We start from the raw sequence: 26,379 nt of genomic DNA on the forward strand, positions 1-26,379 counted from the left end.
CCTATAGGAAATATGAGATATTTTAAGTTGTATTTCTTCAATAAACAACAAACAATCCTAAGACTACCTCATAATTCCTAGAAAAATTATCACACATTTTAGTTGGTTATTTGTAATAATTTTTCAAATAAGCTCAAATCTAAGTGCCACCCAAATATTTCTCATACCTGTGATTGGAGAATCTAGTTCTATCATAGTCTTCTCTTGTCTCAGGATAGCAGCCCCATCATTGATTATCTTTAAGGCTACTTCCTCTTCCAGTCGCCCTTCCTTCACCAAATGGTTTCTTAAGATATCAATTTTAGGTTTCCCATTCTCAAATACTTCCTTCAAAGTAAGCCGTTGGGTTGGAGGAAAGGGGACAGCTAGAAAGAGAGGAAAAGTAATTCAAAATACTTAAATGCATAAAGAACTGTGAACCCATTTTTTTTTTTTAATGTAACAAATTAAACATAATACATCACCATGATTTCAAATCCACAGCAACAGAACCATGTGGGGGAAAAAAATCTAAGATACTATATGTTACAGAAGATCAATTCTAATTTTTAAAAAGGCCACAAAGTCGAAGTCAGTGTGTGGATGTATGAATTATACTGTTTTACATATAAACGTCAAAGACTTGAAGCTGATTCAGAAAATAAACTAAAAAATAAAGAACTAGATGATATGAGTTATCTTTTACTTATAGAAAAAGTATTAAAACCGAAACTGTGGTTAAAGAAAATGAAAAGAAAGAAATTTCAACACTAAAGGGTATTTATTTTTCCAAAGAACTGGCCTAATGGAATTGTGTTTTAAAAGTCTGACTTCAGCTCCTGATCGGGGCAATCATAGATATATACCTTATTGTTAAAAGGTAGCTGCTTAATGGGAATGCAAGCTGGTGCAGACATTCTGGAAAACAGTACGGAGGTTCCTCAAAAAAACTAAAAATAGAACTACCCTACGACCCAGCAATTGAACTACTAGGCATTTATCCAAAGGATACAGGGTGCTGTTTCGAAGGGACACATGCACCCCCATGTTTATAGCAGCACCATCAACAATAGCCAAAGAATGGAAAGAGCCCAAATGTCCATCGATGGATGAATGGATAAAGAAGAAGTGATATATATACACAATGGAGTATTACTCGGCAATCAAAAAGAATGGAATCTTGCAATTTGCAACTAATTGGATGGAACTGGAGGGTATTCTGCTAAGCAAAATTAGTCAGTCAGAGAAAGACAAATATCATATGACTTCACTCATGTGAGGAATTTAAGATACAAAACAGATGAACATAAGGGAAGGGAAGCAAAAATAATATAAAAACAGGGAGGGGGACAAAACAGAAGAGACTCATAAATATGGAGAACAAACTGAGGGTTACTGGAGGGGTTGTGGGAGGGGAGATGGGCTAAATGGGTAAGGGGCACTAAGGAATCTATTCCTGAAATCACTGTTGTACTATATGCTAATTTGGATGTAAATTTTAAAAAATAAAAAATAAAATCAAAAATAAATAAATATTAAAAAAATTTTTTTAAAAGGTAGTTGCTTAAGGGGCGCCTGGGTGGCGCAGTCGGTTAAGCGTCCGACTTCAGCCAGGTCACGATCTCGCGGTCCGTGAGTTCGAGCCCCGCGTCAGGCTCTGGGCTGATGGCTCAGAGCCTGGAGCCTGTTTCCGATTCTGTGTCTCCCTCTCTCTGCCCCTCCCCCGTTCATGCTCTGTCTCTCTCTGTCCCAAAAATAAATAAACGCTGAAAAAAAAAATTTAAAAAAAAAAAAAAAAAAAAAGGTAGTTGCTTAAAATATTACTGATAATAAGCAAACACTAACTGGATGGAGCTGTTTCTGAGAATTACTTGCTATAGTAACACAGCATAAACTTGAGAAGAATAGATAAAGAAGGTCTAGTTGTGTTTTCTAATCTGAAAATGCTAAAAACTAATTTCAGTTTATGCTGGGTATAAAGTTAATCTAATATCATGGTGAATTACCAACTTTAACAGAAAAAACCTTTGACATTTTAAACTTGACCATCATTTCATTTACCTAATCTACTGTATAATGTATTCTAATTCTCTATGATCTAATATCCACAAGCCTATAAACTATACATTTAAACAAGGGGTTCATTTTAATTTGTGGTTTATGCCTGATGGTTCCACTTCTACTTTTATGAAAGTGTCATTAAGAACCAAGTTAGGGGAAGCAAAAATAATATAAAAACAGGGAGGGGGACAAAATATAAGAGACTCTTAAATATAGAGAACAAACAGAGGGTTGCTGGATGGGTTGTGGGAGGCGGGATGGGCTAAATGGGTAAGGGGCATTAAGGAATCTACTCCTGAAATCATTATTGCACCATATGCTAACTTAGATGTAAACTGTAAAAAATAAATTAATTTTAGAAAGAAAAAAACATTAAAAAAAGAAGATACATGAACAGTCAATAAGTCAATAAAAGATCTTTAACATCCCTAATCATCAGGGAAATGCAGATTAAAACCACAATGAGATACCATTTCATACCAAGTAGAATGATTATAAGAAAAACACAAAAACAGAACAGAAAATAAAAAGTATTGGAAAGGATGTGAAGAAATTGGAAAAAAACAAAAACAAAAAAAAAAACCCAAGTTGGGGCACTTGGGTGGCTCAGTCAGTTAAAGCATTCAACTTTGGCTCAGGTCATGATCTCACAGTTCCTGAGTCCAAGCCCACCTACACTGGGCTCTGTGCTGACAGGGCAGAGAGAGCCTACTTGAGATCTTCTTCTGTCTCCCCTCTCTCTCTGCCCCTCCCTCACATGCATATTCTCTCTCTCTCTCTCTCTCTCTCTCTCTCTCAAAAATGAACATTTAAAAAACCTAGAAAAAAGAAGAACCAAGTTGAGGGGTGCCTGGGTGGCTCAGTCAGTTAAGCAACTGACTCTTAATCTCAGCTCAGGTCATGATCTCACAGTTCATGAGTTTGAGCCCACATTGGGATCTGTGCTGATGGGGCAGAGCCTGCTTGGGATTCTGTCTCTCCCTCTCTCTGAGCCTTCCCTGTTTGTGCTTTCTCTCTTTCAAAATAAATAAATAAACTTAAAAAAAAAAAAAAAGAACCAAGTTGAGGGCACCTGGATGGCCGAGTCTGTGGCGTGTGTGGTTCTTGATCTCAGGGTTTTGAGTTGAAGCCCCATGCTGGGTGTAGAGGTTACTTAAAAATAAAATCTCTAGGGGTGCCTAGGTGGCTCAGTTGGTTAAGTGTCTGACTTTGGCTCAGGTCATGATCTCACAGCTCATGGGTTCAAGCCTGAAGCCTATTTAGGATTCTGTGTCTGCCTCTCTCTCTCAAAAATAAATATTAAGCCATCCATTGATGAATGGATAAAGAAATTGTGGTTTATATACACAACGGAATACTATGTGGCAATGAGAAAGAATGAAATATGGCCTTTTGTAGCAACATGGGTGGAACTGGAGAGTGTTACGCTAAGTGAAATAAGTCATACAGAGAAAGACAGATACCAAGTGTTTTCACTCTTAGGTGGATCCTGAGAAACTTAACAGAAGACCATGGGGGAGGGGAACGAAAAAAAAAAGTTAGAGAGGGAGGGAGCCAAACCATAAGAGACTCTTAAAAAAACTGAGAACAAACTGAGGGTTGATGGGGGGTGGGAGGAAGGGGAGGGTGGGTGATGGGTACTGAGGAGGGCACCTGTTGGGATGAGCACTGGGTGTGGTATGGAAACCAATTTGACAATAAATTTCATATTAAAAAATCACAATCAATCAATCAATCAAATAAGTTCAAATTAAAAAAAATAAACATTAAGAAAAAAATGCTTAATAAAAATTAAAAAATAAAACCTCTCAAAAAAAAGAGAGAGAACTAAGTTGAGGGGTGCCTGGCTGGCTCAGTCACAGGAGCATGCAACTCTTGATTTTAGGGTTGTGAGTTTGAACCCCCCATTGAGATTACTTAAATAATAAAAAACTTAAAAAGAAAAAAAAAACAAGTTGAAATCTACAGGCACTATAAAAATTTTAGACTTGAGGGGCGCCTGGGTGGCTCAGTCGGTTGAGCATCCGACTTCTGTTCAGGTCATGATCTCACGGTCTGTGAGTTCGAGCCCCGTGTCGGGCTCTGTGCTGACAGATGAGAGCCTGGAGCCTGCTTCGGATTCTGTGTCTCCCTCTCTCTCTGCCCCCTCCCCTGCTCATGCTCTGTCTCTGTCTGTCTCAAAAATAAATAAAAACATTTAAAAAAATTTTTTTTAATTTTTAGACTTGAAAATTCTATGGTAAGTTTCATCATGCTCCTAGCTACAACTTGACTGATTTAGGCAATTCAAAGCTTATTGAAAAAATGTAGCTATCCAAACAGCAAATATTACTTTGAAAGAGAGGACCACATATATCCGAGTTTAATCAGGACAGTCCTAGATTTCCACTGCTGTCCTAGCATAACTGTTAATAGCACCCCCTTTCACTCTCACAAGTATTCCAATTTGAAAGATAAATCAGTTTAATTTGTGTTAATTTGTATAAGATATTATGACGAATCTTTTATTTATTTATCTGGTGAGTCTTTAAGACGGAGTGAAAGGTAAGTCCTAAACAGACTTACTTAAATTTTTACTAAAATGTAATGGCAATATGGTTGTGTTTAACAACAAAAATCCTTTATAGTTTAGAGATTCTTACTGAAATATTTTCAGATGAAATTATATGCTATTTGGAATCTGCTTCACAACAGTGAGAGGACAGGGAATAAGCAGGGGTACAGATGAAAAAAAAACTGGTAAGGAGTCAATAATAACTAGTGAGGCTGGATGATGTTTACTTGGAAGTTCATAATACTATTCACTCTACTGTTCCAATATGGTTGAAATACTTATCATAAAAAGGTGGAAAAGTTGCCCAAACTAAGAGTATATCTTTTTTTTTTAAGTGTATTTATTTTCAGGGAGAGCAAAAGAGAATTTGTATATGCATGCAGGCATGAGCGGGAGAAGGGCAAAGAGAAAGGGAGAGACAGAATCCATAGTCAGAATAAGGCCCGACTCTGAGCTTGATCCCATGAGCCATGGGATCATGATCTGAGCCTAAATCAAGAGTCAGACACTTAACTGACTGAGCCATCCACGTGCCCTTAAGAGTGGAAGTCTTAGAGAAACTTTCTTTAGAGAAACTTACATGAGGTTCAATCAAGAGATATACTTAATCACTTGTTTGTGACTTCAGAGAACCCTCAGTCCTATGAAATCTTGATCCAGAAAAACAAATGGAAGATACCACATTTAATCATTCCCCTTTTCATACCTAGTTTACCTTTTTCGGTTTTCAAACTCTTACTCTCAATTTCTAGCTAGCCAATCTGCCCTTCCCCAATTTGAAATGAACCCCATAAGAAGCCAGCTTGTTTTTAGTCCCCACTTTGTAAATAATTGAAATTGGTTAACAAACTAAAAATAAAATGAAATACAAAATCAAATATATTGGAATTGACAAAAAAGGTATTATATATAGAGGTAGCTCCAGAGACAAGAGATCCACAAAATATTACTTGACTTCTACCAGTAGTATTATACCTACTAATAAAAATAATTTTCCTCCATTATTGTTGCAATCAGGTAACAGTTTACAAAATAGGAAACCATTTTTCTTATGTATCATATAAGTTATGAAAGAGATAAGCAACCTAAAGAACTTCCGAGAAAAAAAGTTAGAAAGATATTTTTTCTTTCTTTCAAAGTCTCTAGTTGCAATTTACTTAAAACAAGTAAACAAGTCACCTAATTAAATGAAAGCAAAAGCAAGGTTGAAATGGATCAAGGGGATTATGCCCAGCTAAGAGAAATGGGACACAGCTGATCCAGGAACACTAAGAGGAATTAAGATTGGCTTGAGACAACATACATAACAGAAAGTTCCAGAAGAATCCTAAGTTTTTAGGTAAGGGCAAATAAATTCAATTTCCTTCAAATCAAAAGAAAAGAATCTTCAACTTTAAAGGAGTGGGTCCTATCCCCTCTCAAGTTACTCCTAGCTATGTTTAGAAGCCCTAAATTACAACTTCCTTCCTTTATTAGATAGTTGTATACACAATATAGTTGAGGTTGATTCATAGAAGAATGGGAAGACTTCCTGAGAAGACTAAAGGGACTAAAGGGAATCTAGCTAAGTTTGGTCATGATAGGAAATAGCAGGAATTTTCCAATTAAATTTTAAAACCCTATTTTTAAGGGCTTCTGGCTGGCTCAGTCGGTTAAGCATCTGACTCTTGATCTCAGCTCAGGTCATGATCTCATGGTTCATGAGACTGAGTTGGGCTCCTAGTGACAGTGCAGAATCTGCTTGGGATTCTCCCTCTCCCTCTGCCCCTCCTCCACTCGTGCTCACTCTCTCTCTCTCAAAATAAATAAACTTAAAAATAAAATAAGTTCTCGAGTGAAATTTTAAAACTCTATTTTTATTTTTTTTAATGTTTATTTATTTTTGAGAGAGAGAGAGACAGAGAGAGAGAGAGAGAGAGAGACAGAGTGCGAGTGGGGAGAGGGGCAGAGAGAGAGGGAGACACAGAATCCAAAGCAGGCTTCAGGCTCTGAGCTGTCAGCACAGAGCCTGACTCAGGTCTCGAACTTACAAACTGAAATCAGAAGCTTAACCAACTGAGCCACCCAGGCACCCCTGAAGTAAGCATTTTTAAATGAAAGAACCAAAATGTCACTAGTGTCAGCGCTCAAGTTACTTACTGCTTTACTGGTTATATTATATCCTAATTTGGGGGGGGAGAGCAGTCCCTTCATCTTTAATATAGGTCTGTTATTTTATAAACTACAACCCTTACCAATGAGAAAGGAGACTTAACAGAGGGTTGAAGGGTCTCAAAACACCACTACACAGTTAAAAAAAAAAAATGTGAACCGAAACATCACTTATCCAGAAATGTAGTAATTCATGGGTAATAAAACTACAGTATTTTTCTTTTTTTTGAAGAGTAGAGGAGGTACTTGTTATTCAAAGATGACTGGTACTAAGAAAGGCCACTTAAAGTGTATCCACATAAAATAAACATACACAGTAAACTGTGGGGGAAAACAATTTGGCATTTTATCTTTAAATACGAAACTAAGAATTATGAAAATGTTTCATTTCATAATACAATTTACAGCATGATCATAGAGTTGTTTTTACAAATACAGCCAAGGATTTCATCATAAAACTTCTAAAAAATGATTAGCCTAAATTCTCCTTTGACTCTTAAATCCAACAGCCTATTTAATATCTGCTTGGAGGTTTAATAAGCATTTAAAATTTAACATGTCATGGAAACAACAAAAAAGTGGACTGATGGATGAATGATAAAGAACTTGTGATACACACACACACACACACACACACACACACACACACACACACACCAGAATATTATTCAGCCATAAAATATGAGGAAGTCCTACTATTTGTGACAACATGTATGGACCTTGAAGGACTTTGCTAAATGAAATAAATCAGACAGAGAAAGACAAATACTGTATGATCTCACTTATATGTGGATTCAAATCAAAACAAAACTCACAGAAAAAAAGAACAGACTTGTGGTTGCCAGAGGTAGTGGCTGGGGCAAGGGAGGTGAAAATGGAGGACTATAATCAAAAGATATAAACTTCCTGTATAAGGTAAAAAAGTACTAGGGATATAATATACAACATGATAACCACAGCTAATACTGCTATATGACAGAACAGTTGTTGAGTAAATCCTAAGAGTTCTAATCACAAGGAGAAATTTTTTTCCTTTTTTTTCTTTTTATTGTATGTATATGAAAAGATGGGTGTTAGCCAAACTTACTGTGGTAATCATTTCAAAATACAGTGAAACCTTGGTTTATGAGCATAATTTGTTTCAAAAACATGCTTGTAATCCAAAGCACTCATATATCAAAGCAAATTTCAAAAACCATTGGCCCAGTTGTGATCATGTGATATTGAGTGTCACGTACTACTCATTATGCAAGACACTGCTACTTTATCAAGTTAAAATTTATTAGAAATGTTTACTCGCTTTGTAGAACACTCACAGAACAAGTTACTCAAAATCCAATGTTTTACTGTATATCTAAATCAAACCATCATGCTATATGCTTTAAACTTATACAGTGATGTATGCCAATTATTTTTCAATAAAACTAGAAAAAAAATAACATGTCTAAAATTAAACTTATAATTTCCCAGACTGCCTCTAATCTTTTCCATCTAAATATATGGAAACATCGTTAAACCCAGGTGCTTAGGCCAAAAACCTGTGGGATCTTCCCTTAATCCTGACTTCCCCAGTTCTCCCCAAATCCCAATTTATCAGCAAGACTAGCTCTTTTTTTTTTTTTTTTAATGTTTATTTTTGGAAGAGCACAAGCAGGGGAGGGGCTGTGAGAGGGGGGACAGAGGATCCGAAGTAGGCTCTGGAATGACAGCAGTGAGCCCAATGTGGGGCTTGAACTCTCAAACTGTTAAGATCATGACCTGGGCTGAAGTCAGACACAACCAACTGAGCCACCCAGGTGCCTCTCTTTTTTTTCCTTTTTTAAAGTAAGCTCTGTGCCCAACATGCAGTTTGAACTCATTACCCTGAGATCAAGAGTCACATGCCATGCCGGGATGGCTCAGTCAGTTAAGCACCCGACTTAGGCTCAGGTCATGATCTAGCGGTTTGTGGGTTCAAATCCCTCATGGGGCTCTGTGCTGACAGCTCGGAGCCTGGCGCCTGCTTCAGATTCTGTGTCTCCCTCTCTCTCTGCCCCTCCCATCTTGTTTGATCTCTCTCCCTCTCTCTCTCTCAAAAATAAATAAATGTTTAAAAAAATTTTTTAAAAAGTCACATGCCCTACCTGATCTCTATCAACTGAGCCAGCCAGGCACCCCTAGCTGATTCTACCTTTAAAATATACTTTAAATTCAGAAAGTCTCCAGCTAGCCCTCATTTATGTTGGGAGTACAGTGTAGGCAGGAGTTCCAAGCAGATGCAGTCACACTGAGTTTCTGTCTTTTGAAAGTGGGGGGAGGTTTTCCAAGGTGTATATTTTTTTGAGGCAGCAGTTTTAATTGCTTTGAATAAATATTCCCTAATAAAATAAACTCTGGATTCAATAATTTTTAACACATCCATCACTACCACCTTAGTCTAGCCATGACTGTGTCTTCCAGATTACTGCAACAGTTTTCTAACTGGTCTCTTTTTCCACTTCTCTATTCTTGGCCTTTTACAGCAACTGAAGCGACCTTTCTCCCCCAGCTTCGTTGACACAATTAACATATAACAATGTGTAAGTTTAAGATGTACAGCCTGTTGATTTGTGGTAAGAATGTTTAAGGGGTGCCTGGGTGGCTCAGTCTGTTAAGCGTCTGACTCTTGCTTTTGGCCCAGGTCATGATCTCGTGGTTTATGGGATCAAGCCCCACATCAGGCTCTCTGCTGACAGCTCAGAGCCTGCTTGGGATTCTCTCTCTCTCAAAAAAATAAACATAAAAAATAATTTTAAAAAATTCATGTAGTGGCATGTTTAAAAAATAAGAAGAGGGGCGGCACCTAGGTGGCTCAGTTGGTTAAGCATCCAACTTTGGCTTAGATCACAATCTCACAGTTCATGAGTTTGAGCCCTACTCGTGCTCTCTCTCTCGCTCTCTCTCAAAAATAAATAAACATTAAAAAAATTTTTTAATAATAATAAGAAAAAAAATAAATGGCTGTCCTATATTTTCCAAGCTATTACCAAATGAGAATATTTATTCACTTATTACAGGGAAAACATTAAAGTAGATATATTCCTAAATGTTTCAAAATAATTTAGAGTGCTATATTAGAAGTTGCATAAACTAGGGGCGCCTGGGTGGCGCAGTCGGTTAAGCGTCCGACTTCAGCCAGGTCACGATCTCGCGGTCCGTGAGTTCGAGCCCCGCGTCAGGCTCTGGGCTGATGGCTCAGAGCCTGGAGCCTGTTTCCGATTCTGTGTCTCCCTCTCTCTCTGCCCCTCCCCCGTTCATGCTCTGTCTCTCTGTCCCAAAAATAAATAAAAACGTTGAAAAAAAAATTTAAAAAAAAAAAAAAAAAAGAAGTTGCATAAACTAAATATTTTCTGATTAGCCAGTTGTTTAAAAAAATCAAGATTTTTTTCCTTCTAAATAAACAGAAGGGATAAAAATGCAAAAATAAACTATCCATGTAAAGTATACATTTTTAAAATACTTGATTCAAAATAAAATGGCAAGTTCCCAGTTTAAAATGAAGCTATCATGGTACTAAAGATTTTCAAGTCTAGCTTTTATCTACTTTGAACCCTAGACTCAGAAGTCCAGGTTGATTTCAAGATTATGCAACTCTGAGATCAAACTTCTCCTCGTGTGCATAACAACTTCCATTTCAGTTCCTTCCCAGTCCCAGAAAGGTGTTTCTGGAATGATTTTTTTCATCCCATTGTTAAAACAGAAACTCTCTTGACATGGTTGATGACCACATCCAAATTACATTTTGGACACTCTGCAAGGAAAATTACATAACAAAATATCTGTCTTTCCCTCCCCTCTCTCCTCAAAAGCAGAAGCACAGTAAGTAATAAACTATTTTCACTGCCAAGTAACTCAAATAATGATTTTCCGTATTATTTAAAAACTCACATAGCAAGACGGGAGCCTGGGTGGCTCAGTTGGTTGAGCCTCTAGCTCTTGGTTTCGGCTCAGGTCATGATCACATGGCTGGTGACTGCAATGACAGTGTGGAGCCTGCTTGGGATTCTCTCTCTCCCTCTGTTTCTGCCCTCCCCCTGCTTGTTCTCTCTGTCATAACTAACTAACTAACTAACTAACTAACTAACTAAATAAATAAATAAATAAATAAATAAATAAATAAACAAACACATAGCCAAGAGAGCCCAGTCTAGGGGCACCTGGGTAGCTAAGTCAGTTGAGTATTGGACTGTTGATTTTGGCTCAGGTCACGATCCCAGGAATATGAGATCAAACCTGAGTTGGGCTCTATGTAGAGCCTGCTTAAGATTCTCTCTCTCCCTCTGCCCCGGCTTGCAGGTGCTCACTCTCTCTATTTCTAAAAGAAAAAAAAAAAAAAAAAGCAGCCCAGTCTGTCAGTGTTTCAGCAGAAAGACACTGCACTGAGAACTGATATCAGTCAGTACCTTCAGCTGAGACATTCTGGCATGATAGTCAGTATAAGAAACCAGGAGAAGAGGTGAGAGGGGGCACATAGTGCTCTGTTTTACTAATTCTGGAACGTTCTTTTGAGAAATTTTTTCAAAGCGTTTTTTTCTCCTAAACTGCTGCCCCCACAGGGATGCCAGAACCAGGGGAATCTTGTCCCAAGGAGCAAGAGGGATGTCCCTGGCCCATTGATAATAATAATAAACAAGGTACAGTGAAAACTCAGCTGTCAGGGACCCTTAGGGAGTGAATCAATTTGAGCAATGGAGTTTTTTGTGTGTTCTTTTACTATTTCATTAAATACTGAATTATGAACCTATATCAATACAAATATATACAACAAATATATACAACTACAAGCATATATAAAATTTTAAAAATAAAAAGCACATTTATGAATCTAAAACAAACTTATACAGAATCAATGAAGTTGTTTTAATGGTTAGGACAAAAAAAAATGACTAGGCAGTAAGTAATATGTCAAATGCCTCTTATTTAAAATCTACAAGTGTGCCAGTGTTAACTCTACTTAAAAATAAATCCATACAGGGGAGCCTGAGTGGCTCTGTTAAGTGTCTGACTCAATTCCAGCTCAGCTCATGATTTCATAGTGCATGAGAAATAAAAACATTTTTAAAAATTAAAAAAAAAATCCATACAATAGGATCTAATCTGTGACCAAGGAATGCATTAGAACAGGCACTAAGGAAATATACCCAAGTATTAGTGCTGGGTAACAAGATTCTAAATTATTTTATTTTTCTTATTACTTTCCTATTTTTTTTAACTTTCTCCAATGACTGATTTTTATTTTTTTAATGTTTATTTATTTATTTTGAGAGAGAGAGTACACACCCAGGGGAGGGGCAGAGAGGGAGAGAGAGAATCCCATGCAGAGCCTGACCTGGGACTTGATCCCATGAGCCATGAGATCATGACCTGAGCCAAAATCAAGAGCTGGATGCTTAACTGACTAAGCCACCCAGACGCCCCTGTATTACTTTTATAATCAGAAAAAAACATATACTTAGGAAGTCAGTATATATAATTATTTCATATATACATGATTATAATAATATTCTTTTAATTGAACAATAAAAACTGGAAGAAAATGATAAAAGTATAAGGAAGAGTGTTTGGACTACAGGTGATTTTTGTTATTTTTCTATCTGCTTTGCCCTACATTCGAGTTTTTCCAAGTTTTTATAAACTTTATTGAAAGAAAAGTAATAGACACTAAGGGGAAAAAAAAGCAATCGCATTGGCAATAACTTTCCTTCTGTTATTCAGTTTTATGAATAAGACTTTTCTCATATCAGCAGAGCTGTATCCCAAGCTGACTCTTACCAGTAACATTCAAAAATTCAACCTCAAATTTAAGTTACACCTATAAACCACCAAGAGTTACTAAGATGACCCAGAGGCTTATGCTTAAAATGTTAAAAAGACATTATGGTAGGCTGGAGGTAGGCTCCCCAAGATTCATGGCCCATGATATACACACATCTCATCCCAGTTATTCCAGCAAACAGTGATGTAGGTACTGCTGTGAAGGAAGTCTACACACATAATTTAAGTTCCAGGGGTGGCTGGGGGGCTCAGTTGGTTAAGCGACCGATTTTTGGCATCAGCTTGGGTCATGATTTCACCGTTCATGAGATCAAGCCCTGCATCGGGTTCTGCGCTGGCAATGCAGAGCCTGCTTGGGATTCTCTCTCTCCTCACTTCTCTCTGCGCTCCCCCCCCCCCATTCTCTTTCTCTCTCTCAAAATAAATAAACATTTTTTTTAAAAGTCCCAAATCAGGGGCTCCTGGGTGGCTCAGTCGGTTAAGCATCCGACTTGGTCTCACAGTTCTTGAGTTTGAGCTCCCTGTTGGGCTCTGTGCTGATGGCTCAGAGCCTGGAGCCTGCTTCAGATTATGTGTCTCTCTCTCTCTGCCCCTCCCCCACTCATGCTCTGTCCCCCCTCTCTCTCTCTCAAAAATAAATAAACATTAAAAAACAAAATTTAAAAGTTCCAAATCAGCTGACCTTTAAATGAGGTTATCTAGATGGGCCTGGCCTAATCATATGAGACCTTTCAATCTGGATCTAGAGGTCAGATATGTAGGATTTCAGAGATTTGAAGCACAAGAGGGATTTCATGTGCAAGTTCTGCATTGTTGGCTTTAACAGAGGGGGCCATTTAGCAAGGAATGCAGGTGGTCTCTGGGAGTTGGGAGTGACCCCTAGTTGACAGACAGCAAAATTAGGGACTTCATTCCTACCACCACAAGAATTGCCAACGACCTCAATGAGCTTAAAAGCAGATTCTTCCCCAGAAGCTCCACATGAAAACTCAGCCTGGTGGGCACTTTGACTTCAGCCTTTGAGACCCTGAGGAGAGAAATCCATGTCATGATTGGACTCTGACCCACAGAACTTTGAGCTAAAAATTGGCCATTGAGTTTGTGGTAATTTGTTACACAGCAATAGAAAACTAATGCAGAGGCACCTGGGTGGCTTAGCTGGTTAAGCATCTGACTTCAGCTCAGGTCATGATCTCCCAGCGTGGGTTCAAGTCCCGCATCAGGTGCTGTGCTGATAGCTTGGAGCCTGGATCCTGCTTGAGATTCTGTCTCCCTCTCTTTCTGCCCCTCTCCCACTCTCTCTTTCTCTCTCTCAAAAATAAATAAATATTAAAAAATAAAAAAGAAAGAAAACTAATGCAGAATTCTTTCAAAATTATTTTCTACGTCCCTTCAACAATTATAAACACAGTTTTAAATACACAAGAAACTAACATGGGCTGTCTCTTAGAACTGAAAACAGAAGCCACACCTTATAACTGTACTATGACTCATAAAACAGATAAACTGAACAGAACTAAACCACAACATGCAACACAGACTATCTATGCTCAAACTTGTTATTTTTCCATTTTTCTCCTTATCTATTTCATCCATTCCCCAACCTATCTCCTCTCTGGCAACCACCAGTTTGTTCTCTGTATTTGAGTCTGTTTTTTTGTTTGTTCATTTGTTATATTTTTTGAACTTCACATACAAGTAAAATCACATGGTATTTGTCTTTCACTGTCCAACTTACTTCACTTAGCCTAACACCCTCTATGTCCATCCATATTGCCTCAAATGGCAAGGTCTCTTTTCTTTTTTATGTCCAAGTAATATTCCACTGTATGTACGTATATATGTATATAGACATACACACACACATATACACACACCCCACATCTTCTTTATCCATTCATCTATTGATGGACACCCAGACTTAGACTGCTTACAATATCCTAACTAATGTAAATAATGCCGCAATAAACATTGGGATGTGTATATCTTTCTGAATTGTTTTCATTTTTTGGGGTAAATGCCCAGTAGTGGAATTATTGGACCACGTGGTATTTCTATTTTTAACTTTTTGAGGAACCTCTGTACTGTTTTCCATAGTGGTTATATCAATTTATATTCCCACCAACAGCACACAGGGTTCTCTTTTCTCCACATCCTCACCAACACTTGTTATTTCTTATGTTTTTTATTTTAGCCATCTGACAGGTGTAAGGTAATACCTCACTGTGGTTTTGATTTGCATTTCCTGGATGATCAGTGATGTTGAGCATTTTTTCATGTGTCTGTTGGCCATCTATATGTCTACTTTGGGAAAATGTCTATTCAAGTCTTCTCCTCTTTTCTTAATCAGATTTTTTTTTTTTTTGTATTGAGTTCAAACTCCTTTTAACACCAGATCCTTCAAATCCATATGTTCCAAGATAAGACCTCACACAAACTAATTTAATAGTAATTGCACAACACTACATCTGATCTTACACTAGAACTTCACAAGTTCTACCAATTCATCTATTACACAAATTCTATCTAATCCTTGCTCAGATTACAAACTTCCACCCTAAAATCTAACAACAGTCCCTAATCTAACAACAGTCTCAATGAGCAGCCTTTCTTAACTGTCGTCCCATTTTGAGAAGATCCCAAGTTCCTCCACTTCTCTCTGCTTGTTGCAGCAGGTTAAATAAACCTAACTTTTTTTTTCTTAACTACAAATAAATCCTGGATGATCTTTAGTAGGTGGTTTATGGGTGTCCTACTATTTAACAATTGGCATTTCCAAGATTCAGCCGACCTCCTTTTCCTGGGGAGACATATGACTCTCTGCCACAGTGTGCACGTATGTGACCACTGATTTCTACCTGCTCAAGGCCATCCTGCCTGTGACAGTGAGGTATCTGAGCCTCAGTAATTTTGTTGAGCACTTCAGGATTGAGGTGATAGTTGGGTCCTCTGACTTTAAGTCTTATCGATTATACTGTTCATGAGTGAAGTTTGGCTTCTGCCTAATTAACAGCATTCCTATCATCTGCCTACTTGCTCAGTATCTTTTTTTAAGTAGGTTCTATGCCCAACATGGGACTTAAACTCACAACCCCAATATCAAGAGTCACATATTCTACTGCCTGAGCCAGGCAGGCACCCCTTTTTCAGTATCTTGAGTGTCATGCATCTGTAAGACGAACTCCACAGCATAGGACAGACATAGGCCTAATATGTACATCTTCCAGCCAGCTCCAAAAGCTGACAAGTCCAGGAGGTCTTATCAGACCAGTGTCTTTACATAAACTTTGTACTGGGTCACATTTCCTAAAACTTCTTAAGGACTTCCTTAGTCCTTATAATCTTGAGATATGTTTTGCTTAGTTCTGTCTGCCTGGAGCTGAGGTTCTGCTAAGTCCTCAAATGATGACAGCCAATCTTTGGTGTCACTTCATGTCTTCTGGAGACAGGTGGTTGCAAAAGCCCCATCCTCACCAATTACCGTAGGTCACATAAGAATCTTCTCAGTCTAAATCCACGCCTACTCTGTGCTTTCTCTATCTACTTCTTTCCTGTTTTCAGATTATGAATATAACTCAACAATAATTTCACGAAGGAAAAATTCTGAATTACAAATGTCTTCTTGGGGAAATTTTGACATGAACAAGATTGTTTGAGAGGCACCTCGAAAGAAAAAAGGAACCAGAACTCTGATATCCAATGGTTTGCATTCTTTAAATGCAATTCAAATTCTAAAACTGCCTCCCTGAAAGAATTCCCAAACCCCAGGGTAAAAAGCAGAAAGTTTACTGAAAAAAAAAAATCAGCCTTGCATAGGCCTCCCAAATCAATTAGTCCATACTTTGATGTGCCTACAAGATGCAAAACCTGGAAAAGGCTAGTTGGCATCACCCTAGAAAGAATTTCAAGATTAATCCTTAAGAAACAATTAAAAGCCCTTAAAATTTTTAACTCTCTGGGAAGCTATGAGATTACTCAGTGAGAGCAATTCCTAACACCTCCAGAGTTTCCTTCTCACTTTAATATTGTCTTGCAGTTACAGTGATTTGGGAGGAATATAAAAGAATGTGTGTGAAGACAAGAGAATATGAATGCATAGTATCAGAAATGCTTTTGTTTATCTAGAAATAAAAAGGATAACTTTGTCTTAAATAAGTAATGTATGATTTACCACAAAAAAGAAATGGTAATTATGTGGTGTTATATGTCATTAGCTAATCCTATGGTGGTAATCATTTTCCAAAATATATAGCTGTATCAAATCGACACACTGCATACCTTAAAATTATGCATGTTATATGTCAATTGTATCTCCATAAAGCTGGAAAAAAAGAGAAATTTCTGGTTGTACCAAGATGTGAAAGAATCTAGTGAGAAACAAATTTGACAATACACTGTAAGGGAAGAAGGTCTAAGAATAAGTACACTGTATTTGTCTGGGTTTGTAATAGTTACAAAAAAAAGAATGTGAAGGGAGAAATACATTAAAATTTTTGACAAAAATTGGTCAAATATGAGAGGTTTATCATAAAAAAATAAAACCTTATAAATCCTTTTAATGTAGCTTCTTCATGAATAATAGACTAAATCTAGAATTTAACTTTCATTTTGTTTTTTAACAAGAAAAATTAGGGGTTCCTGGGTGGCTCAGTCAGTTAAGGGTCCAACTCTTGGTTTCAGCTCAGGTCACGATCCCACGGTTCATGCGTTACAGCAATGTTCAGCTCTGTGCTGATGGCAAAGAGCCTGCTTGAGATTCTCTCCCTCCCGCTGTCTCTGCCCCTTCCTCTCTCTCTCCCAAAAATAAATGAATAAACATTAAAAAATATAATAAAGGGGCGCCTGGGTGGCGCAGTCGGTTAAGCGTCCGACTTCAGCCAGGTCACGATCTCGCGGTCCGTGAGGTCGAGCCCCGCGTCGGGCTCTGGGCTGATGGCTCAGAGCCTGGAGCCTGTTTCCGATTCTGTGTCTCCCTCTCTCTCTGCCCCTCCCCAGTTCATGCTGTGTCTCTCTCTGTCCCAAAAATAAATAAACGTTGAAAAAAAAAAATTAAAAAAAAAAATATATATAATAAATAAATAGCTTTGCTTTGTTAAAAAAAAAAAAAAGCAAATGTTTTGTGCCCAGATAAAACATCCCTTACATCATCAAAATATTCTGTTAACTCTCTCTGCTTTTTGAAATAGTCTAGTCATAAATATATATATTTTTTAAGTTCCTTACTTTTAGGGAAACGTTAACTGTCATTTATCGCTGTTTTTGAAATTACTGCCTGGGGGCACCTGGTTGGCTCAGTCAGTAGAGCAGGAAACTTGATCCTGGGGACTTGAGTTTGAGCCCCATATTAGAGGTAGAGATTACTTTTAAAAAATTAAAAAATAAAATTAAAAAACTGCCTATAACTGTTTCTTTGGATAGTCATGACTTACATTTTGTCAAATGAAAATTCTCTTTGATTTTCTTCTTCTCCAAATTCAGAATAATAAAACTGTTAAGATGCTTCTGACACCTATGACATCTTTGGGTTTATGCTAAATGATCATTAGGCAACATAAAGATTTGGTCCTTCATCTTATTAAAAATGTTTTTAGGGGCGCCTGGGTGGCGCAGTCGGTTAAGCGTCCGACTTCAGCCAGGTCACGATCTCGCGGTCCGTGAGTTCGAGCCCCGCGTCGGGCTCTGGGCTGATGGCTCGGAGCCTGGAGCCTGTTTCCGATTCTGTGTCTCCCTCTCTCTCTGCCCCTCCCCCGTTCATGCTCTGTCTCTCTCTGTCCCAAAAATAAATAAACGTTGAAAAAAAAAATTAAAAAAAATAAATAAATAAAAATGTTTTTAAAGGATTACAGGAATTATTAGCTTTGTTTGGCATTCTCCAATTTTTAATTAACTCAAAACTATTATGAGAGCTTTTTTGCTTTATTAAAATTGGGTTAAAAGAAAAAAAAAACCTGATAAAGAGTTCAACCTTCCTAAGTTAATCATGTGTGAGTAAAATATGCTTCAATGTTTGTGTATCTTTCAGGTTAAAGGAAACAAACCTTCATATACAAAGACTGACACAACAGCTGTCTACACAGATTGTATCTCCAGGCTTAAATAAGTTTGTACTGGTGAAATTCATGATACATTTTATAGGGTAAATAAAAGGCCCAGAGATTTGGCATAGCACATTCTTACTTTCAGGATAATCAGTGACTAACTCCTTATAAAACTGATTATGGGGGCACCCAGGTGGCTCAGTTAGTTAAGTGTCTAACTCTTGGTTTCAGCTCAGGTCATGATCTCATAGTTGGTGAGATCGAGCCCTATGTCAGGCTCTATGCTGACACTGTAGAGCCTGCTTGGGATTCCCTCTCTCCCTCTCCCTCTCTGTCTCTGTCCCTCTCCTGCTTATGCACTTGCTCTCTCCTTCTCTCTCTCAAAATAAATAAACATTTAAAAAAAAAAACCTGGGGCGCCTGGGTGGCGCAGTCGGTTAAGCGTCCGACTTCAGCCAGGTCACGATCTCGCTGTCCGTGAGTTCGAGCCCCGCGTCGGGCTCTGGGCTGATGGCTCAGAGCCTGGAGCCTGTTTCCGATTCTGTGTCTCCCTCTTTCTCTGCCCCTCCCCTGTTCATGATCTGTCTCTCTCTGTCCCAAAAATAAATAAACGTTGAAAAAAAAAGTTAAAAAAAAAAAACAAAAAACCTGATTACATACATCAGTAGAAGATTCTGGTTAACAATGCTGGTTAATATAATAAATTAACTACAGCCTATAGCTCAATATCCACAAGTGGTTTCTGCTTTTTCCTTACATTCACCTAAAGTTGCCATCTATAATCTAAGATCAAGTATTGAACTGTGTGGAGATATATCGAAAGAACTTCTATAAAGGTATGCATCATGCACTTACAACTATTGAAGCTGCAGAGAATGAATTACATGTACTGCTGACATCATTGCTGCAGACAGACCTTGTGGCTGAATCTGGGTTTTCAGAACAGTGTTGATCCAAAAGAAGACAACAATGTGAACAGACCACTTATTTCCAAGATCATCAGAACACAACTTCTCAGATGCTCAGAAGCCACTGATTACCATGTACTTTGCATGATTTTGTCCTTTATCCTCATGGCTATTTTCTTCTCTGCTGGTTCAAGATTACAGACTGTCAGGCACCTGGGTGGCTCAGTAGGTTAAGCGTCCAGCTTTGGCTCAGGTCATGATCTTGCAGTTCATGAGTTCAAGCCCTGAATCCGGCTCTCTGCTGTCAGCACACAGCCCACTTCAGATCCTCCGTCTTCCTCCCTCTCTGCACCCCGCCCCCCGCTTGCTCTCTCTCTCAAAAAAATAAAATATTAAGAAAAAAAAAAGAGGGGCGCTTGGGTGGCTCAGTCGGTTGGGCGTCCGACTTAGGCTTGGGTCATGATCTCACAGTTCGTGGGTTTGAGCACTGCATTGGACTCTGCACTGACAGCTCAGAGCCTGGAGCCTGCTTCATATTCTTTGTCTCCCCTCTCTGTCTACCCCTACCCTGCTCACAATCTCTCTCTGTCTCTCAAAACTGAATAAACATTTTAAAAAAAGAAAGAAAAAGAAAAGATTCCAGACTGTCAACAAACACCCTGTCCTTTATTCTTAGTACTACCAACACCTTTATCCTTGACAATCACTTTTACATAAAGGACGAATTCTTCAGACACTGGTAAGGCAAATAATCCACATTCAAAATTAAAGGAGAAAAATTTACTTGGTTACTAAAGGAAGATCCAAATAGATAATGGTACATATAGGACATTATTTCAAACTTTAATAGTAACTCGTGGGGCGCCTGGGTGGCGCAGTCGGTTAAGCGTCCTACTTCAGCCAGGTCACGATCTCACGGTCTGTGAGGCTCTGGGCTGATGGCTCGGAGCCTGGAGCCTGTTTCCGATTCTCTGTCTCCCTCTCTCTCTGCCCCTCCCCCGTTCATGCTCTGTCTCTGTCTGTCCCATAAATAAATAAAAACGTTGAAAAAAAAAATTAAAAAAAAAAAAAAATAGTAACTCGTTTGAGGTTTTGTTTGTTGCAGAAACCATGTATGTGTGATGTCCAGGGTCTTAAATGCTACAGTCAGATATTATCATGCCAGATGATTTAACACATGATCATCTAAGAAACAGAACAGGGTTGTGGTGTTTACAGAGGTCAAAATTCCTACCATCAAAAGCTTGATAAACATTCACAACCTACCTAACAATGATATAGATCTTGACTGATCACTTCCCCTAAAAGTTAAATCCTCTAGCTTAGAAAAAAATGATCAAAAGCAGAGACTAAGAATTGAAAGAGAAACCACAAAGTGCTCACAAACACTCTGAAAAACACCATGACTTATAAAACAGATAAACTGAACCAAACCAAACCACAATGTGCATCACATACTATCCAAGCTCAGATTTCTTTAAACATTAGCTCATTATGTTCCAATACCATAGTCAAAGTGATCTAGCTATAACTTCTCAGGGACTCTTGTGTACTAAAGATAAAACCACTGCCTATTCCAGCAACTCACCTAAATTACAGATTTTAGCCAATCCCCGCTGAAACTAATTTCCACCCTAAAATCACTTTATAACTAACCTCAGCTCCTAAAACCCTGTGTATCTTCTTTGCTAACTGCCTCCTTCTGAGATGCCCCACAGTTATTCTGGTGTGTGTCATTCCTTGCTGTAGCAAGCTAAATACACGTGAACTTATTTTTTATTACAGATATGTTCCTGGTGGTCGTTGGCTGTGGGCTTTAACATTCCCAAGGCAGGCAACTGGGGGCCCAGAATTGGGAATAGGAAGAAGACTTTTTGCTGTATACCTTTTTATTATTATTATTATTTTTTTTTTTTTTTTTTTTTTTTTTTTTTTTTTTTTTGAGAGAGAGAGCAAGAGACAGAACAAGAGACAGGGCCTCCGAAGCAGGCTCCAGAATCCGAGCTGTCCACATACAGCCTGACCCAGGGCTTGAACTCACAAACCATGAACTCATGACCTGAGCCAAAGTTGGTCACTTAACTGACTGAGCCACCCAGGCGCCCTTGCTATATACCTTTAAAAATTTTTATACCATGTTATTATATTATTTATTTAAAAGAATAAAATGAGAATCTACAAATATATATAACTCTTATCATAAATGAGTCAACCAACAGTTACACTACCAATATACAATCAGTAACAATTCATCCAGGAATCATAGTATTGCTGGCTGTCAGCAGACAGGAAAACTCACTACCTGTTTCTATAAGGCTAAGAGGGATTACAGAACATTAACAGATCATCAATATATCATCAATAGATCTTTATGTCAAAATTCAAAATCTCAGGGCACTTAGGTGGGTCAGTAGGTTGAGCAACTGACTCTTTTTTTTAAAAAATTTTTTAATGTTTATTTATTATTGACAGAGAGCAGAGGAGGGGTAGAGAGAGGGGGGAGACACAGAATCTGAAGTAGGCTCCAGGCTCTGAGCTGTCAGCACAGAGCCTGACGTGGGGCTCGAACTCACAGACTGGGAGATTATGCCCTGAGCCGAAGTCGGTCACCTAACCAACTGAGCCATCCAGGCACCCCAAGCAACTGACCCTTGATTTCAGCTTAGGTCATGATTTCGGGGTTTGTGAGATCAAGCCCAGCGTCAGGCTCTACTCTGTCAGCACAGAGCTTGCTTGGGATTCTCTCTCTCCCTCTCTCTCTGCCCCTCCCCCACTCTCTATTGCACTCTCAATCTCTCAAAATAAGTAAAATTTATTTTTTTATTAAAGATTTTAAGTTTATGTACTTATTTTGAGAGAGTGAGAAAATGTGAGAGAGAGAAAACAGGGGAGGGGCAGAGAGGGAGGGAGGGAGGGAGGGAGGGAGGGAGGGAGGGAGAGAGAGTATCCCAAGCAGGCTCCATAGAGTCAGTGCAGAGCCTGACTTGGGGCTTGGCTTGACACAGGGCTCAATCCCTTGGACCGGAAGATCATGACCTGAGCCAAAACCAAGAGTCAGACGCTCAACTGACTGAGACACTCAGGTGTCAAAGCAAATTTTTCTTATAAAATGTTCAACAGCATAATGAATGCCCATGTAGTATCAATTATCAACCTTCAAACTACTCTTTGAAGATTTCTTTAAATCAAAGATACTACATTATAACTCAATGCAAAAGAATTTTTTAAGACTAAAGAGCACAAAAAACAGTAACTACCACAAGACAAAAACAAATCTCTTAGAATGTCAAAGATAACCATTTAAAATTTTGGTATATATCTTAACATTTTAAATATTTAAATATATTATTTTATAAATAGTTATACTATACAATCTTGTAATCTGTCTTTTGTTAAATTTTGTAGTAAACTACTAAAATCTTCTCATAACAACAAATGTTCTTCTATAATTTTCAGACTGCATCATGGAGATAACATAATTCACCTAACTAATCTGCTTTATTAAACATTGCAGATTTTTTTTTATTTTCTTTGCTCTTATGAATAATGTAGCAACAAGTATCTTTGTTCATACATTATAAGCTCACCTGTTTATCAGCCATTTAAATGTACTCATTTATAAATTATCTATAAACATTGTATCCTTTGCTCATTTTTCTTTTTCTCTTTTTCTGTGATTTGCAGGGAAGTATAAAAGATCACTGAAAACACACTCACATATTAAAGCTAGCAATAAAGAGCAGATATTTTTTTCGCTATTTAAAAGGCATTTCAACTCTAAGCAATGTTTATTTTTTAAGTAATCTTTGAACCCAATGGGAGACTTGAACTCACGACTCCAAGATTGAGAGCTGCATTGTTTTTCCAACTGAGCTGGCCAGATGCCTTAACTCCGGGCAAAATTTTATTTTACTTATGTTTTTAACATTTTATTTGCAGGCAATCTTTACACCCCATGTGGGTTCTGTGCTGAGAGGAGAGAACCTGACGTGGGGCTCGAACTCATGAGTCACAAATCATGACCCGAGTCAAAAATCGGACATTTAACCAACTGAGCTACCCAGATGCCCCTACACTGAATGATTTTCAAACCAATTTTGCATTTCTGGGATATACCCTAGTTGCTAATGATGTGTTACTCTTATAATTCATACATTCAATTTGCTTTAAAAAAAAAAAAGTACATTCAATTTGCTAAAAAATATCTGATGCTAAATTATTTATATTGTGCTAAACTGCTAAAACTACAGTATCCACAAAGCCTTTTCAATATAGGTTTTAGATTTCAATTTTCTTAACTGGATTTGCAATAATAATAATGACCATGATGTTTACTGTTTGTGTGCTAACTACACAACAGGCATTATGCTATGTGCTTTATATATACTCTCATTTAACCTAATAACACTCTATGAAGTATTATTTTCTCTTTTTGACAGGTGTGGCAACTAAGGCTTAGGAAGTTAGAAAATTTGTCTAAGACCTCACAACTAGCAACTAGAGGAGCTGGACCTTGATCCCATGTCAGTGGAGTCCAGAGCCTAAGTAAGCTCTTCTCCCTCTTTCGCTACACTGCTTTACCAAATAATCTCTAATACTTTTTCTTAATATACAAATCAACATGATATAACATGGGAAGGAATGAAAATAAGCCAAGTGGCCACTAAAGTGTAAGTCCAAATGAGAACTATGTAGGCATAACACACAACAAATACACAAAACATACTCTCATGGAAAACAAAAAGATTGTACACAATTCTAGATAAATTAGCTATAACTGTCTCTTTTACATTAAAAAAAAAAGCCCACACAACAAAGTGAGTGACAATAAAGTGATTATTAGTGGTCATCTTGAATCCACTCTAATTCTCAGACAAATATACAAAGTCATTCAAAAACTTCAGAACTTCCAATGTTGTTAATAACAACTTCACACCGGGATTGCATAAGGAGTACTAAGCAATCTGTGGCTCTATTATAAAAGAGAACAGAGATTTAAAAAAAAATTATTAAATTTACCTTTCTAGTGTCAACTTCAATATGTGAAGTCTACACATGCTAAGATTGCACTGTTCTTCATAATAATGAAGCACTTCATACTCTTATCATTCTACCTACTATTGCTATTTGTTTTAAAAGTAGCAAACTGGGGCACCTGGGTGGCGCAGTCGGTTAAGCGTCCGACTTCAGCCAGGTCACGATCTCGCGGTCCGTGGGTTCGAGCCCCGCGTCGGGCTCTGGGCTGATGGCTCGGAGCCTGGAGCCTGTTTCCGATTCTGTGTCTCCCTCTCTCTCTGCCCCTCCCCTGTTCATGCTCTGTCTCTCTCTGTCCCAAAAATAAATAAACGTTGAAAAAAAAAATTTTTTTTAAATAAAAAAATAAATAAATAAAAAAAAATAAAAGTAGCAAACTTAGAAGAATTCACTATCTCTCTTCCTAATAATTGGAGCTAGGAAAGATTGGATACAATCACCAAATCTTTCCTGTTTCTTTATGAAACTCTGGCATTTTACCTTCATCTGCAATTTACAATTCAAGTCTAATTATCCAGTGTCATCCTTGTAAAAGCTGAAAGACTGTATGATAGTAAAAAACAAAACATTCAATAACTGAATAGATCTAAGTTTCTATAGCTAGCCTTCCTGGAACTGGATAATATCTGCTAAAGTCTAAAGTTCTGAAATCTATAGGATACAGAGAGCTGGAAGGGTTCGTTAAGTAAAATTCAAAAATACTAGGGAAGTAGTTATATTCGGAGTTAAATAATTCAGTATTTATCTGGCACCTATTACATGCTCACATTGTGTAAGTCATTTATAGATTACACAGTTTTAACACATAGCAGCACTTTATGCTCTACTTTTTTTTTTTTTTTAAAGATTTTATTTTTGGGGCACCTGGGTGGCTCAGTCAGTTAAGCATCTGACTTCAGCTCAGGTCATGATCTTACAGTTTGTGGGTCCGAGCCCCACATCAGGCTCTGTGCTGACAGCTCAGAGCAAGGAACCTGCTTTGGATTCTGTGTGTGTGTGTGTGTGTGTGTGTGTGTGTCTCTCTCTCTCTCTCTGCCCCTTCCCCACTAGCTCTCTCTCTCTCTCAAAAATAAATAATAAATAAACATTAAAAATTTTTTTAAAAGATTTTATTTTTAAGTAATCTCTGCACTTTTAAGTGATTATTTTTAAGTAATCAACGTGGGGCTTGAACTCACAACTCTGAGATCAGGAGTAGCCTGCTGCACCGACTGAGCCAGTCAGGTGTCCCATGTTCTATTTAAGTAGGCAAAATAATTCACATAAAACAAGATTTAATATGAACACAAAACAGTTAAACAATACATTGTATGGTACAGGCTCTTAGCATGTAAGAATATAAAGGGGATGTCAGCTGTAGCTACAGAAATCAAGGAAGGACATCAGAAACTTGAGACTTGAGCTGGATCTTCTCAAAGTTCCAAAGCCACTTCCACACTTTTTAGGTATTTGTTATAGCAGCACTCGACTCTTGGCACCAAAATAAAAGTATGGATTTTTTTAAATCTTTTTAAGTGTATTTATTTATTTTGAGAGAGAGAGAGAGAGAGAGAGAGAGAGAGAGAGAGAGAGAGAGAGAGTGTGTGAGCAGGAGCAGAGAGAGACAGAATCCCAAGCAGGATCTGTACTATCAGTGCAGAGTTCAACGTGGGGCTTGAACTCACAAACTGTGAGACCATGACCTGAGTAGAAATCAAGAGTCAGATGCTTAACCCACTCAGGCACTGAGGTGCCCCTGTATGGATATTTTTAATGAAATATTTCAAAAATAATTTTACATAAAATGGTATAGGAAATAATATTAATAATTCAAATGTTGCTACCTACCCATATACCTAACATGTAGATTTAAAATATTAAG

The 26,379-nt window shown here is 37.9% G+C and overlaps 1 protein-coding gene across 5 annotated transcripts in view; it reads right to left on the reverse strand.

Moving 5' to 3' along the window:
* The window catches only part of PPP3CC (protein phosphatase 3 catalytic subunit gamma), a 103,182-nt gene that overhangs the window by 61,544 nt on the left and 15,259 nt on the right, over positions 1-26,379 (reverse strand). For all 5 annotated transcript variants that reach the window (XM_086703465.1, XM_086703467.1, XM_086703468.1 and 2 more), the window contains exon 2: positions 168-365. In XM_086703465.1, the coding sequence (XP_086559591.1) occupies positions 168-365 (198 nt within the window). The remainder of the gene's footprint in view (positions 1-167; positions 366-26,379) is intronic.

The sequence above is a fragment of the Puma concolor genome, chromosome B1 (genome assembly GCF_028749965.1).
Source record: "Puma concolor isolate L17-30 chromosome B1, mPumCon1.1.hap2, whole genome shotgun sequence".
Lineage (NCBI taxonomy): Eukaryota > Metazoa > Chordata > Mammalia > Carnivora > Felidae > Puma > Puma concolor.